Here is a 12,728-nt window from a genome sequence, read left to right on the forward strand (position 1 = left end):
CACAAAGTTCCCACAAGGCTCTTAAAGATCTAGAGAGGGACATTCACTCATGTACATATTTAGATACACCCCATTAATGTGGGCTGTTATTAAGGCTTATCATTATGCAGAATTAAGAGTGTGGACTGGCTTACGTCGACCAGAGTCGCCACACTGAACTGACGTCACAGAGACCACGTCCAGGTTCTCTACAGTCTGTGTTTGAGTTATCCTGACGCTCTCTAACGGTCTCCGTCCTCGGCTCAGTGCTGCCTGTGACTGTGATTCGCTTAAAGAAATACAAACAACCTCTCTGCAGAATGATAATTGGTTCTCCAGCTAACGAAGGTCTGACCGGGTTCCCGCAGGAGCTGATTGAATAACAAAAGAAGCAAGGCCAACAGTGCATTATGGGACTTATTGGCTCTGAACATGTTGCTGATCGATCAGACTCCCTGAAAATTCAGTGAATAATCACAGTCTGAGCGTGAGCTTGATTTTAGTGACTTTGAAGATGAACAACAAGTCGAACTTGTCTGCAGAGCGAAAGACGAATCACACGTCTGTCTGACAGCGGGTACCAGCTCTGTTACACAGGTGAACACACACAGGTGAACACACACAGGTGAACACACAGGTGAACACACAGGTGAACACACACAAGTGAACACACAGGTGAACACACAGGTGAACACACAGGTGAACACACACCAACACGTCAAGTGCTGAATGCTGCATTCAAGTCATGTTGGGAAAAAAGCAGAAGTCAGTCAGGAATGTTCACGTTAAATCTGCTGACAAACACTGACTCTATTTTTTATTATTTACACAGTCACAGTTTCAACTAATAACAAGTGGAACAAAGTCAGACCTCGACAAAGGACACACAGTCCTTTAAATGTGTCACTCTAACAGAAAATTAATTAGAAAATGCAAATATTTTATTAACTGATTTATCGTTGTTTGTTTATTAAACTTATTTGTCTTCAGGTTAGTCGGATAAAACATTTCTGGGAAGTTATAAAGAAACATTAACTGAGTTTTATTTCTGTTGCTGACGCGTTTTAAGATGAGTTAACGAGGCGATTAAGTCGATCTCAGAAGGAGACAGAGAACAGGAGTAAAAAAATATTTCCTTTCTCTGCATGTTGTGAGTTTATTTGATTTTTTATTAGACTAAAACAGAGAAGAGAGCTTGCGACACATAATCATGCTGTATTAGTGGTATCATGAGGCAGGATGTGCTGAAGCTGGCGGCTTAACATGCTCTTGTCTTAGACGTCCTGTTGATAATTTTAGAAACTTTTCGGTCTTAAATCTCGCTAACGAACTAACGAGCAGGTGCGGTACCTCCATGCCGTTCTTCTTCATGCGTCGGCAGGATTTGAGGTAGGTGCGGATGCGCTTGCGGGCGCGTTCCTGGAACTCTGGGAACTGTCTGCTGCACGACTCGATGATGGCCTGGATCTTCTCCTTGGGCTGCTTGGAGATAGGAACCATCCGATCCAAGTTCTCGTCCACGAACAGACGCACAAACATCTGCAGGGGAACAACACACACACACTGTTTGTTGGACAGATGAACTCCACGACGAGCTGAGCTGAAGACAGCTCTGCTACATTAACGCTTCAACGTGCGATCAATGACGCCGACCATCAGCTCGTCAGTATCTTTTCTTTATGAATATAAGGAGACTGCTTATTGATCCCGGTGGGGACATCATGTGAGGCAGAGCTGAAGGTCTGACCCCGACTTACATTGAAGGCCTTTAGTCTCTCGGGATCGACTCCCTCCGTGTCGTTGATCTTGTCGTTGTCATCGTGGTCGTCATGGTCGTCGTCGTCATCGTCGGGCGCAACCTGGCTGCCGTGACGCCCCATGGTCAGATCCTCGGCGCTCAAGTCCATCTTCACGCTGTCGTAACTGCCACCTGAGCTGTACTGTGGGGACTGAACACACACACACACACACACACACACAGTCTGAGGTCAAGTGTCTCAATTAAGTCTATACATCTATACACGTCTGTGTTTTGTGGGCTTAAGTGGTCCACTGTTCCAGCTGATGTGTCCTTAATAAAACACTAATTAAGAGCCTCATTAAGCTCCAACACCTTGCCAATGAAAACCTGCTTAGAAACACAAAGACTGAGATTTCTACGGATAGAGAAAATATTCAACATCTTTGTGTTTGACACCTTGAACTCAGGTCAGGTCTGCTTGTTTGACACTCTGAAGGTAAAATAATCTGGAAATATAAATATCTTTTATTTTTTTCCACATTTATCCAGGCCTGGAAATCCTTGAAATCAATTTCCAAACTTTTCCAAACTGCTTAGGAACCCTGAGGAGACGTGAATCTGACTGGTGGAAGGTGCACGGACAGAGAATGTGAAGAGGAACAAAGTCCCTGCAGCCTCCACGCGACACTGTGTGTGTGTGTGTGTGTGTGTGTGTGTGTGTGTGTGTGCGTGTCGCTGCGTTCCCACCAAGGCCGGTGTGTATTGTCTGACGGCTTCTGCTATTCAGCTCCGCACAAAGACGGAGAGAGGGAGGAAGGAAGAAAGGAGGTCTCATCTGGCCAACCTGCACCTCCTCTCCTCCACTTTTCACCTCCATCTTTTTATTTTCCATCTCCATCTGCTGACTCCTCTTTACAAACGACAGCGCGCCTTTCATGCATCAACAAAGACGTCACGGATGCTGCAATTAACCAAATCAAACCCAGAGTTCATGTTTACTCTGATGGGAGATTTCAGTTTGAATAAACAGAAGCAGACGGCGTCTTTGCAAAGAGAAAAAAGAAAAAGTTTGCAGACAGCGGAGACGCTGAACTGATGAAGCAGAATATTCATGTTTCATATTCATCATGTTTTTATACTTTCAGAAAGTTTTCTTTACAAAAACTTTATTTTCATGGCTGGAAAATAAAGAACACAATATTCTCAAAATATATCTAACAGACACATTCACACACGGTGTGTATGGTTTTATATATTATATTATATTATATTATATATTTTATATTTACATGGTTCACGGTCACAGGTCTGACTGTGCTATTACCAAATCCGGCTGTAAACATGTTTTTATTCTGCTGTATATGGGAGCTTATGGAGAGTGACTTTTGGAACCAGCTTCAAGTGTGTGTGTGCGCAGTGTGTGTGTGTGTGTGTGTGTGTGTGTGTGTGTGTGGTCTCACCTTGCCCCCGTAGTCCCTGCCGTCCCGGTCCAGTCGCAGCTCCGCGGCGTGTGTGTGGGACTGGGAGTGTGTGTTGGGAGTGTGTGCATTATGTGTGTGCAGGGTGTGTGTGTGCGGCAGCGGCAGGGCCGGGTGTGGAGCCTGCGGCGGCTTGGCAGCCAGCGGGTACTTCCTGCGGAGCTCCTCGGGCGCGTTGGGATGCAACGCCCCGAGCAGCGCGGCGGCTGCCGCGGACACGGTGACGGGCAGGTGTGAGGTGGACAGGGGCAGGCGCGGAGGGGGCGGGTCGCTCAGGTTCATCGGCTGCTGGTCCTCAGACGATGACGAGGAGGAAGTGGGCGTGCTGAAGTCCAGCGGGGCGGGGCCACCGTTTCCATTGACAACCTCAGCTTCCCTGACTACGGCGGAGGATGGCGGAGTCAGAGCAGGGAGGCCGTTTCCACTGCCGCTCTCTGAAGACGAATCCTCTGAAAGACACAGACGAGGTTTTATTATTAAAGTGGAGCCAGCAGCAGAGCTTCATCACACAGACAAAGACGTACAGTACAGCAGCCTGTGCGCTCTGTGACTGTAGCTCACACTTACACCGACACACTCACATAAATCTGTCAGCATGGTCGTGTGGGGCCTAAAGCTCAGTGCCTCTAAATCACACACACGTCATATTTTACTCCTCGTGGTGTTCAAGAAGGAGAACGTCTGGTTATCTGATGAATTAAACATCTGAGCTGACTTTGACTTTCAGGGTTATGAACTTATTCCTCCTTGTTTTATAGAATTTCATCTCTTAGTTGTATTTTATGTTTTCAAAGACAGTTTGAGACGTTGTTCCAGTTTCTTCCCCCCTTGGAAAGCTCCTATGTGTAATGTATTATATTTTTATTAGTGTAGAATCACCTGAAAATAAGATTTTTATATCTACAGAGGGAGCCGTGTTTCTACAGTACAGCCCAGAAGGCACAAACCAAACGCCGGCTCTAGATTTTTGGACGTTTTTTTACAAGTTTCACAGCCCCTGTAGTCGCTCCTTCAGGCTTGAAACAAAAGGGTGAGGTGAGTGGTATTCAGTTGGTTGCAATCTGCAGCTTCGCCACTAGATAGCACTAAAAACAGTGAAGGGAGCTTGTGATTCTCTAGGTCGTAATAACTAAATCCAGTTATTCTCTTTGGTGCGACGTAATAAACACACTGACAAAGTAAGAGACACGATTTCATGTTTTCCATTAAAATCTCTTCATAGTGTTTGAGTCATTTCAAAGTTACATTGAAGGAACTTCCTGCATCAGAAGAAGAATCCATAAAAAATCTATTTCATTCAGAGACACGTAACGTTGCGTTAAACGTCACGCTGCCTAATAATCATCGTTCTCATGTTTGGATGTTGTTGCAGGGAGAACTTGTGACACGAAGAACATCGCTGCCGCACCAACAACATAATTACAGAGAGCTGAACATTACAGATGTTATGAACAGACATGCTCACATAAATACACGTCTATTTATGAAATTACTTATTTTTAAAGCCCAGCAGATGGCAGGCTTCAACTCTGTGCCCTCTTAAACTCTCCGAGCTTAAAGGTTGGACTGCAGTACGCTGCATGTCAACATGAGGCTGAGTGTCGTCTGTGCACTCATATTATTTGTCGTGCACGTGCACGTGTGTGTTCTTATTACTGTGTATTTTCCAAACACAAAAAAATTTGTCATTTTGCAGAAAAACAGGAAATCTCATCATTGCAGCCACGACTGTCTCACAGCTGGAATGAAACTGGGGGACAGTTCGTTTCTTCCTGCAGCCAGCAGGATGGTGACAGTGAGGACTCCGTCACGAGGGAAATAATCTCCAGACTGTCCGCGGCTGGGGAAGGAAATAATGAGTCCTTCAAATTATTCTCAAACATAATATAATATATATAAAGTTATCTAAAGCCACAGGCTCCGTGCTGACTGCTAACGCCTTCTGAGGGTGAATAAAAAAACACCGTCGTCAGTTTTCCTTCATCGTGTTTCAGTGAAACGTGTCCTCAGAGAAATGCTGCTGTTCAGGTTCGAGTGCAGCGTGGTGAAGAGAGAGAGCAGTGTCTGTTTATCTGATTAAAGCCGTCCAGTCTGCAGCCGGGCCAGACAATAACTCAGTCAGCAGCCTGTGTTAGCACAGAGACCCCTCCCCTGACTCCTCATCCTCATCCTCACCGAGCTCGTCTTCCTCCTGACGTTCTCACAGTGAACTCAAACTTTTTGTTTCAGATCCTTTAAAACTTCCCACAACAGCAAAATGTACTTCAAATATCACAAGTGAAAGTCCTGAGAATAAACTTATTAAACATTCATGCATCAACAAAAGGATGATTTTCAATATCGATGAATCCATTATTCTTCATGAAAGACTCGGATATCTCGGTGCCTTAAATTCACGTATTATATTATATTCACGTATTATATCTACTATAGTATATTATAGAATCTGTCCATCAGTTCTGGACTGATCGATGAGTCCTCAAATGTCTCGTTTTTATCCATGACACAGATTCAGATTACTGACACTGAGATTCAAATCTGAGAAACATTTTTGATCATCAAAATAGTTGTTGATTACTTTAATACGAGTAAACTAATAATAATAAATAAAATCATAACTAATAAACTGACTTTAATTAACTGACTAATTGACTTGGAGCCTGATTATTATTTAGATACCAAACGTATCGATGTGAGTTCAGGATATTTTTACTGTGTTTTGCTTTTTTTTGTGATTCCATAAAAAGTTTCCTGTGGACTCTCATGAATCACTGAAGAAAAACGCTTCAGTATTTATCACCGAAGAGGTTCGACATCTTCCTCCTGTCTCTGCGCTCTTTCAGGCAGACAGGCTACTAAAAAGTGACATGGAATAAATGGTGTGGCCAAGCAGGCTGGCAGGCAGGATGGATGCTGTCCGCCCGACTGTTAAGTTTTATTGTTGTGAAGAGACTGTCGACACACACACACACGCACAACACAAACACACCACACACACACAACACACAACACACACACACACACACACACAAACAACCACACACACACACCACACACACACACTTTTTCAGATTTTAAACAGCCAACTTCCAATTTTAGCCCAATTTACTTCAGCTGTTTGAACAGAGCTGCGTTTACGTGCACGGCATCAGAAAAAACAGACGGAGAGAGATGGACGTGAAGACGGACAGAAACTAAATGAGACGGAGCACTGAAGACGACATGAGAGTTAAAATAGAACAAAAGCGCTCCAATTAGGTGAATTGGAGGATGAGGAAGAGGAGGAAGAAGGAGTGTCAAATCGTCCATGACAAAAGCTGCCAAGCAGCTGGACTGCATAGGTAAGAAAGTGATGTATGAGAAAGGAGAGAGAGAGATGGAGAGGGGTGGTGAGGATGGTATCGACTGTGTCTTCCTTCTGTGGGTGGTGGGGGAGGGAGGGGTGGAGCCCAAACCGCTGCCTGGAGAGAAGAGAGAGAGAGAGAGAGAAGACGAGAAGACAGAGAGGTGAGAGAGAGAGAGGAGCGAGAGAGAGAGAGTAGAGAGAGATAGTAAGAGGAGAGATGAGAGAGAGAGAGAGAGAGAGAGGAAGAGGGAGGAGAGAGAGAGAGGAGAGGGTGGTGCACTATTGGAGGAGGTACAGCCAAGCAGGAGCAGGAAAGAGGTCGGAGGGGGTGGGAGGACGAGGCGGCGGAGGAGGGGTCTGGGCTCGGGGTGGGAGGAGGAAGGAGGTGGGGTATAAGAGAATGAGGGAGGACTGAGATGGGGGAAGGGTGGAGAGAGACTGAGGCAAAGGGACGGACACGTGGGAGGAATTTTTTTATTTTTATTGTCTTTTTTTCTTCTTCGGCTCCGACCGTCGACTCGAGCGATCACGTGTTCGGAATAAGATGTAGTGTATACATCAGTGCTGTTATGTACTGTGTGTGTGTGTGTGTGTGTCTTAAACACATCGCTGCGTGGTCGTGCTAACAAAGCGTGGACGTGAACGAGCGAGAGCAGGGGATGACGGATAAAAAGGGGGATGAGAGGGAAGCCCTGGGAAAGCGTGGCAGAGTGTTTATGAGTGTGTGAGGAGAATTCATGCGTCGAGGCGAAGGCTAAACTAATTCCTGCCACCTCGACACAAATCCTACAGCAGCCGAGGCCACCGTCACCACCGTCACCCCCGTCACCACCGTCACCACCGTCACCACCGTCACCACCGTCACCACCTCCATCCCTTCATCCCTCCATCACTCCATCCCTGCCTGACTAAACGCTCAGGGATCTGCTCTCCTCCTCAGCTTCCATCTCCATCCATTCTCTCTCTGTGTTCTCCAGCCCTCTCCGTCTTTCAGACACAAATAAGATGCAGCCTTCCTTTCTTTCTTTCTTTCTTTCTTTCTCCGGGATCAGACAGCATGATATCAGCGAGACAGTCTGTGTTGTTCTGCCCTGCGTGTGCACATATTTCTGTGTTGTTGTTTCAGACTAATGCTCCTAATCAAAGACTTTAGTTCCAATGAAACTGAGTTTTAAAGACTGAAAGTCAACGTCCTGCATCAGCTTCTTATGAACAGCGGAGTTCTACATGAACACACGGTTTGAAGTGGACGAGGGTCAGAATCGTCTTTTGCTTATTTACTCAGATATTCAATGTTTCTTGAAGTTTTCTTGAAGTTTCTGGGAGCTTTAATGCGACATGAATCACCATGTTTCACCTTCAGTGCTGCAGATGCCAAAGTTATTGTTTGGACGAGGTTTAGAGCTGCAACGATTACTAGATTAACTAATAAAGTAAAATATTAAATTAATCTTTTGATAAGAGACCATTTTCTGCTCTCATGAATTTAAGGCTCTAAGATATCCTGATCTTTCATAAAGACCGTTTGAAGTATCTAAACGTTGCAGTCAGGTCACAGCGTTCTTCATCCCTCCTCTTCCGCTGAGCGCTCCTCCTCTCGTGTTTGTGCGTGACCTTTCTAAACGCAGCAGACGATGACAGTGAACGCTAACGTTTGCTCTCCTGTGGAGTAACTCTGCTCAGTCAGGACTCGGCTGTAAAACAGCACATGAAACATTATCGTTCACTTAGAGCCGCGTCTGAGTCACGACACAGAGTTCAAGAGTTATGACGCAAATAAAACAGATTCATTCAGCCTCACGGCGAGCGCTGCACAACACACTCATTCATGCACACGACCAGAGTACCAAGTTACAGAAACTTTCACGTGTTCACTGGGAGTACTCAGAGTACTCAGAGTACTCAGAGTACTCGGCAGTATTTTAGCTGCAGCGTTTACACGAGGAGCTGATGCATCATTTAAAGTTCATCTCAGATCTGTGTGATCGACTGGTTTGGAAAACATCCTGACAAATAATGATCTCTGAGCAATATCATGATATAAACACACTCAAGAAGCTGGAAGCAGGTGATGTTTGACTTTAAATGTTTGCTGATGTTTCAGTCCGAGATATGAGATGATGTACATTAATGCAGATTCACTCAGAACCGTTTCATCGTCTCCTCAGAGCTCTGGATCTTTGCACAGGGAACAGACTTAGTGAAGCATTCTGAACATGAACAATAACATCTGAACAATATTCCATATTTGACAGATTAAAACATTATGTGGAGTTTGTGTATGACACACAGCTTCTTGCATCTTCATGCCAGCTCTGTGTGAAACACAACAGCTACTTTAACATTATTAAAGACTCGGATATCAACGGGTATATCACAGCGCTGCGTGTGAACAGCATGGAAAAATGTTTTTATGCTCAGCTGCTGCTCCTTTACTTTCTCCTGACTCGCCACGTGACGACGGACAAAGTGGGGTTAATTTCTCAAGGACACACTGAAGTGAGGCTAAAGTGCGACCTTTCGCTCGCTCTCCTTCTTCCCATCTCTCTGCTCCCATTTCTTTTCCATCATGTTTATCTCCATCCTCCTCCACCTCCTTGTCACACTCCTCCCTCCCTCCCTCCCTCCCGCTCCCTGCACCACTCCCTCTGCTCCAGTCTCTGGGTAGAAGTGCAGTGACTGTGATGCATGGCAGTGTTTAGTGTTCCCTGCAGCCCGAGGGGCACCGCGGCACAGGGGGGGCACCCGGTGTGTTTAAGAGGGCAAAATGTCTTCCTGTGTGAAGGACACACACACACACACACACACACACACACACACACACAGAAAGAGCTAAAAGCCTGCGAGTCCCCAAAGAGAAGCAGGACAGGTGGATCGAGACTTCATTCAAACCACAATCCACCGGGAGGTGGAGGAAGATGCTGCATCAGCTGACCTGGCAACAAACATCTCCATCAATGAGTGTGTGTGTGTGTGTGTTTGTGTGTTTACGGCGAGCAAACGGTCGTTTTAACTGTCAGGCTGTTAGCTGGAAGTGGCTCAGAGGGGGGGGGGCGAGCGGCGACCACGCGGGGCCTTTCACACGTTGTAAATCACGCCTCGTCTCCGTCGTTTCAATTCACTCTTTCCATGTCACTCACATGAAGGGTGAAAAAAAAACACCAAGGTTAAAAGATAGAAAAACATCAGCCTGCTGACATTTACAGTTTTTGACATTTAGATAATTGTGTTAACAAAGAGGATGAAGAGATGCGGAAAAATGTCGAGTTCACTCTCTCCCACTGAGGCGATCGCATTTTGGATTTTAGCAGAATCTAATTTGGCTCCATTACAGCTAATGGGACTCTCTTCTCAATCACACTGTGAGCTTCAAGTCGATAAGTCGCCGTTTGTCTGCTATGAAACCAAAAGCTGCGAGTCATGAAGACGAAGTCGAGGTCACGGCGTTATTTCGGTTTGTGTGTGATCCTACGAGGACAGACGACATCTTTGTGTTTGAAGAAGAGCTGAACGATCATTTCTCTGACAACTTGACTGTCCAGAGGAATCACATGCTGCTCCGCTTGTTAAAGATTGTGAGCTTTGTTTGTTTGTTTGTGGCGTTCTTTATGAGTTATTTCTCCATCAGGGGTCGTAGAAGTTCACAGGTTTGTTCTCAATATCAAATATCAAACATAAAGTCGTTTTTTGAGGAATTGAAGCTATTGGAGTTTCAGGAGCAGGACCACGCCTCAGCAACAGATCGAAGATGATCAGGAGTTCACGCTTCAATCAACAATCTAGCTACTGGGATGAAGGATGAAGAGAGGAACACACCAAAGATCCTCACCAAAGTTGACTATGATCAGCACTTCATACAAACTGTCCCTTTAAGTGCAGGAAGATCACAGAAGATCACGAGGAGGCGTTTTAATCACAGAGAACTGTGGAGAGAAGTTCAGACCTTCTATCCAGCTTCTTTCTTCGGGAGCCATCGTGACGATTAATGTTTGTACCAATTATTCAAAGAGTCTGAGATCTTGAGCACAGCGGTGATTAACGCAGACTTCCTGTGATAAACCAGCTCAAACCGAGCAGAGTTCAATCTGCGCCGACGAGCCCGCGAAGCCCCTTCGGAGCGAAGCGTCCGCCGAACGCCGCGACGCGTTGAGTCAACTCCAAGTCATTTCTAATTAAGCAGGAGATGTAACGTCTCTGTGAACTCGAGGGCGGCGGGCCTTTAATTAAAAAATGAGATGTGTATCACCTGAGTGCGGCTCTGAACGCTTCAATCAATATGATTTAATAATCGTCGCCAGATATTTTACATTTCAGCTGCACACAGGGGAGAGCACAACAAATCAATGCCTCTATTGTAGCGATGGGGGCACTTGTGCATTGATTTGAATAGGGCGGCCGGATTAAAAACCCGCGCATTAATTAAGCAGATTGTTTCTTTAATGCGGTGGAGAAATAAAGGCTGTGTAAACAGGAGCCCCGGTGGGGCCTCCACCTCCTCCACCTCCTCCTCCATCTCCCTTTTCAAACTCAAACTCTTCTTCTTCACTCCGTACTTTCTGTATCTTTATCCGAAGGAATCACATGACGGCGAACGTCTTTTCACGCCGCATCAGACGGATTTTTCTTCAACAGTAACTCGCGGACAGCTGGTTGCAAATAGCAAAAATATGTCATACATTAGCTTTACGCTTAGTTGCATCATGATTTATTGTCGTAAATGTCAAGCTGCTGCCCTTTCTTGGTTCCATTAGAAAACACAATGTGACCTTGTGTGTGTGTGTGTGTGTGTGTGAATACAAAGGTTCGTCTGATTCTGTCACGGGCTGCGTTATACGACCCTCGCTCCTCGCTCTCCATGTATGTGAGTTCATGTGGGTGTATGTATGCGATGTGTGCGTCATCGTGCAGTCACATGGTCGCATGGTAAAGGACACAGCGATGACCCCTGGGAGGAACGAGGCGCCCTGATCTCCGTCAGGCAGCAGCAGAGGTGACGGTGGAGTGTTGGGTTCGACCCGTGACCTGGACGAAGCTTCAGCCGTCACACTGGAATATGTCTTTTTTAAAAACATCCATTATGTGTAAGCGCTCATCCTCATCGGGGTCACGGTGGCTGTGGGTGAGAGGCGGGTTCACCCTGGACAAGCCGGCAGCTTAACGCAAACTCACACTGTGTGAAACACTGCACCCATGAAGCTTTCAGTCCTGTTAACAACAGAGCAGGAGTCCAGTGTGTCAGATTTACATATTACACAATGTTTAATCGTCTGAGAATAAGAGTCATTATATACAGAGCACACAAACTAAACGCTGACGGAGGAGGAGTCGTAGTTTCTCCTCCTCCACGTCAGGAAGGAGACGGAGATCTGCAACTACACCACTAGATGTCACAGCATCAGTTTGGATCGGTTCTGTCGTACAGAGCTCGCCGAGTAAAACACCCAGAGCTTTGGAATCAAATCTGTCCTTGAGTTTTTGTTCAGCGGCAACACAAACTGCCTCCAGGACGAGCGTGAAGCTGAATCAACAAACGCCAACGACGAAAAGGAAACGTTAGAACCTTCATGAAGGATTCACTGCGTTTCTGCCACCGGAGCTCACAGAAACAAACCTAAGTCTTCAAGTCTGTCATCACACACACACACACACACACACACACACACACACACACACACACACACACACACACACACACACACACACAGAAAAAACTGTGCTGCTTTTTACATTTCTACAATTATCTGTCAGCTATTAAGAGCACTGAATCGATTTCAGTGTCATTAGCAGGCTGGGCGTTGTTGAGTGGACTGCAGAGGAGGAAAGAGAGGAGGAGGAGGAGGAGGAGGAGGAGGAGGAGGAGAGAAGAAAGAGGAAGAAGAAATAAAACTAGGAGGAACTGAAGGAAAGGGCTGCTGCAGGGGAGAGAAGAAGATGAGGAGGAGGAGGAGGATGGATGGATGGATGGGTGTCAAACCGAAGAGGACAAGACAGTGAGGAGGAGAGGAAAGGTGGAAACATGAGGAGGGATAAAAAGGAAGGAAGGAAGAAGAGGGACGCCAGGAGGAGAAAGGGAAGATGAAGAGGAGCGCAGATTAGAGGGTTAGAGGGAAGTACAACAGAGAGGAGTACAGACGGGTGGAGGGATGGATGGATGGATGGATGGATGGATGGATGCAGGGAGGGT

General features: G+C 46.0%; 1 protein-coding gene across 7 annotated transcripts in view; it reads right to left on the minus strand.

Moving 5' to 3' along the window:
* LOC104939137 (nucleolar protein 4-like) overlaps nucleotides 1–12,728 on the minus strand; it is a 146,623-nt gene that overhangs the window by 7,128 nt on the left and 126,767 nt on the right. For all 7 annotated transcript variants that reach the window (XM_027288308.1, XM_027288306.1, XM_027288307.1 and 4 more), the window contains 3 exons: nucleotides 3,181–3,647; nucleotides 1,737–1,928; nucleotides 1,330–1,518 (listed from right to left, as the gene is read on the minus strand). In XM_027288308.1, the coding sequence (XP_027144109.1) occupies nucleotides 1,330–1,518; nucleotides 1,737–1,928; nucleotides 3,181–3,647 (848 nt within the window). The remainder of the gene's footprint in view (nucleotides 1–1,329; nucleotides 1,519–1,736; nucleotides 1,929–3,180; nucleotides 3,648–12,728) is intronic.

Source organism: Larimichthys crocea, chromosome XV (assembly GCF_000972845.2).
Source record: "Larimichthys crocea isolate SSNF chromosome XV, L_crocea_2.0, whole genome shotgun sequence".
In the NCBI taxonomy this organism is placed as follows: Eukaryota; Metazoa; Chordata; class Actinopteri; family Sciaenidae; genus Larimichthys; species Larimichthys crocea.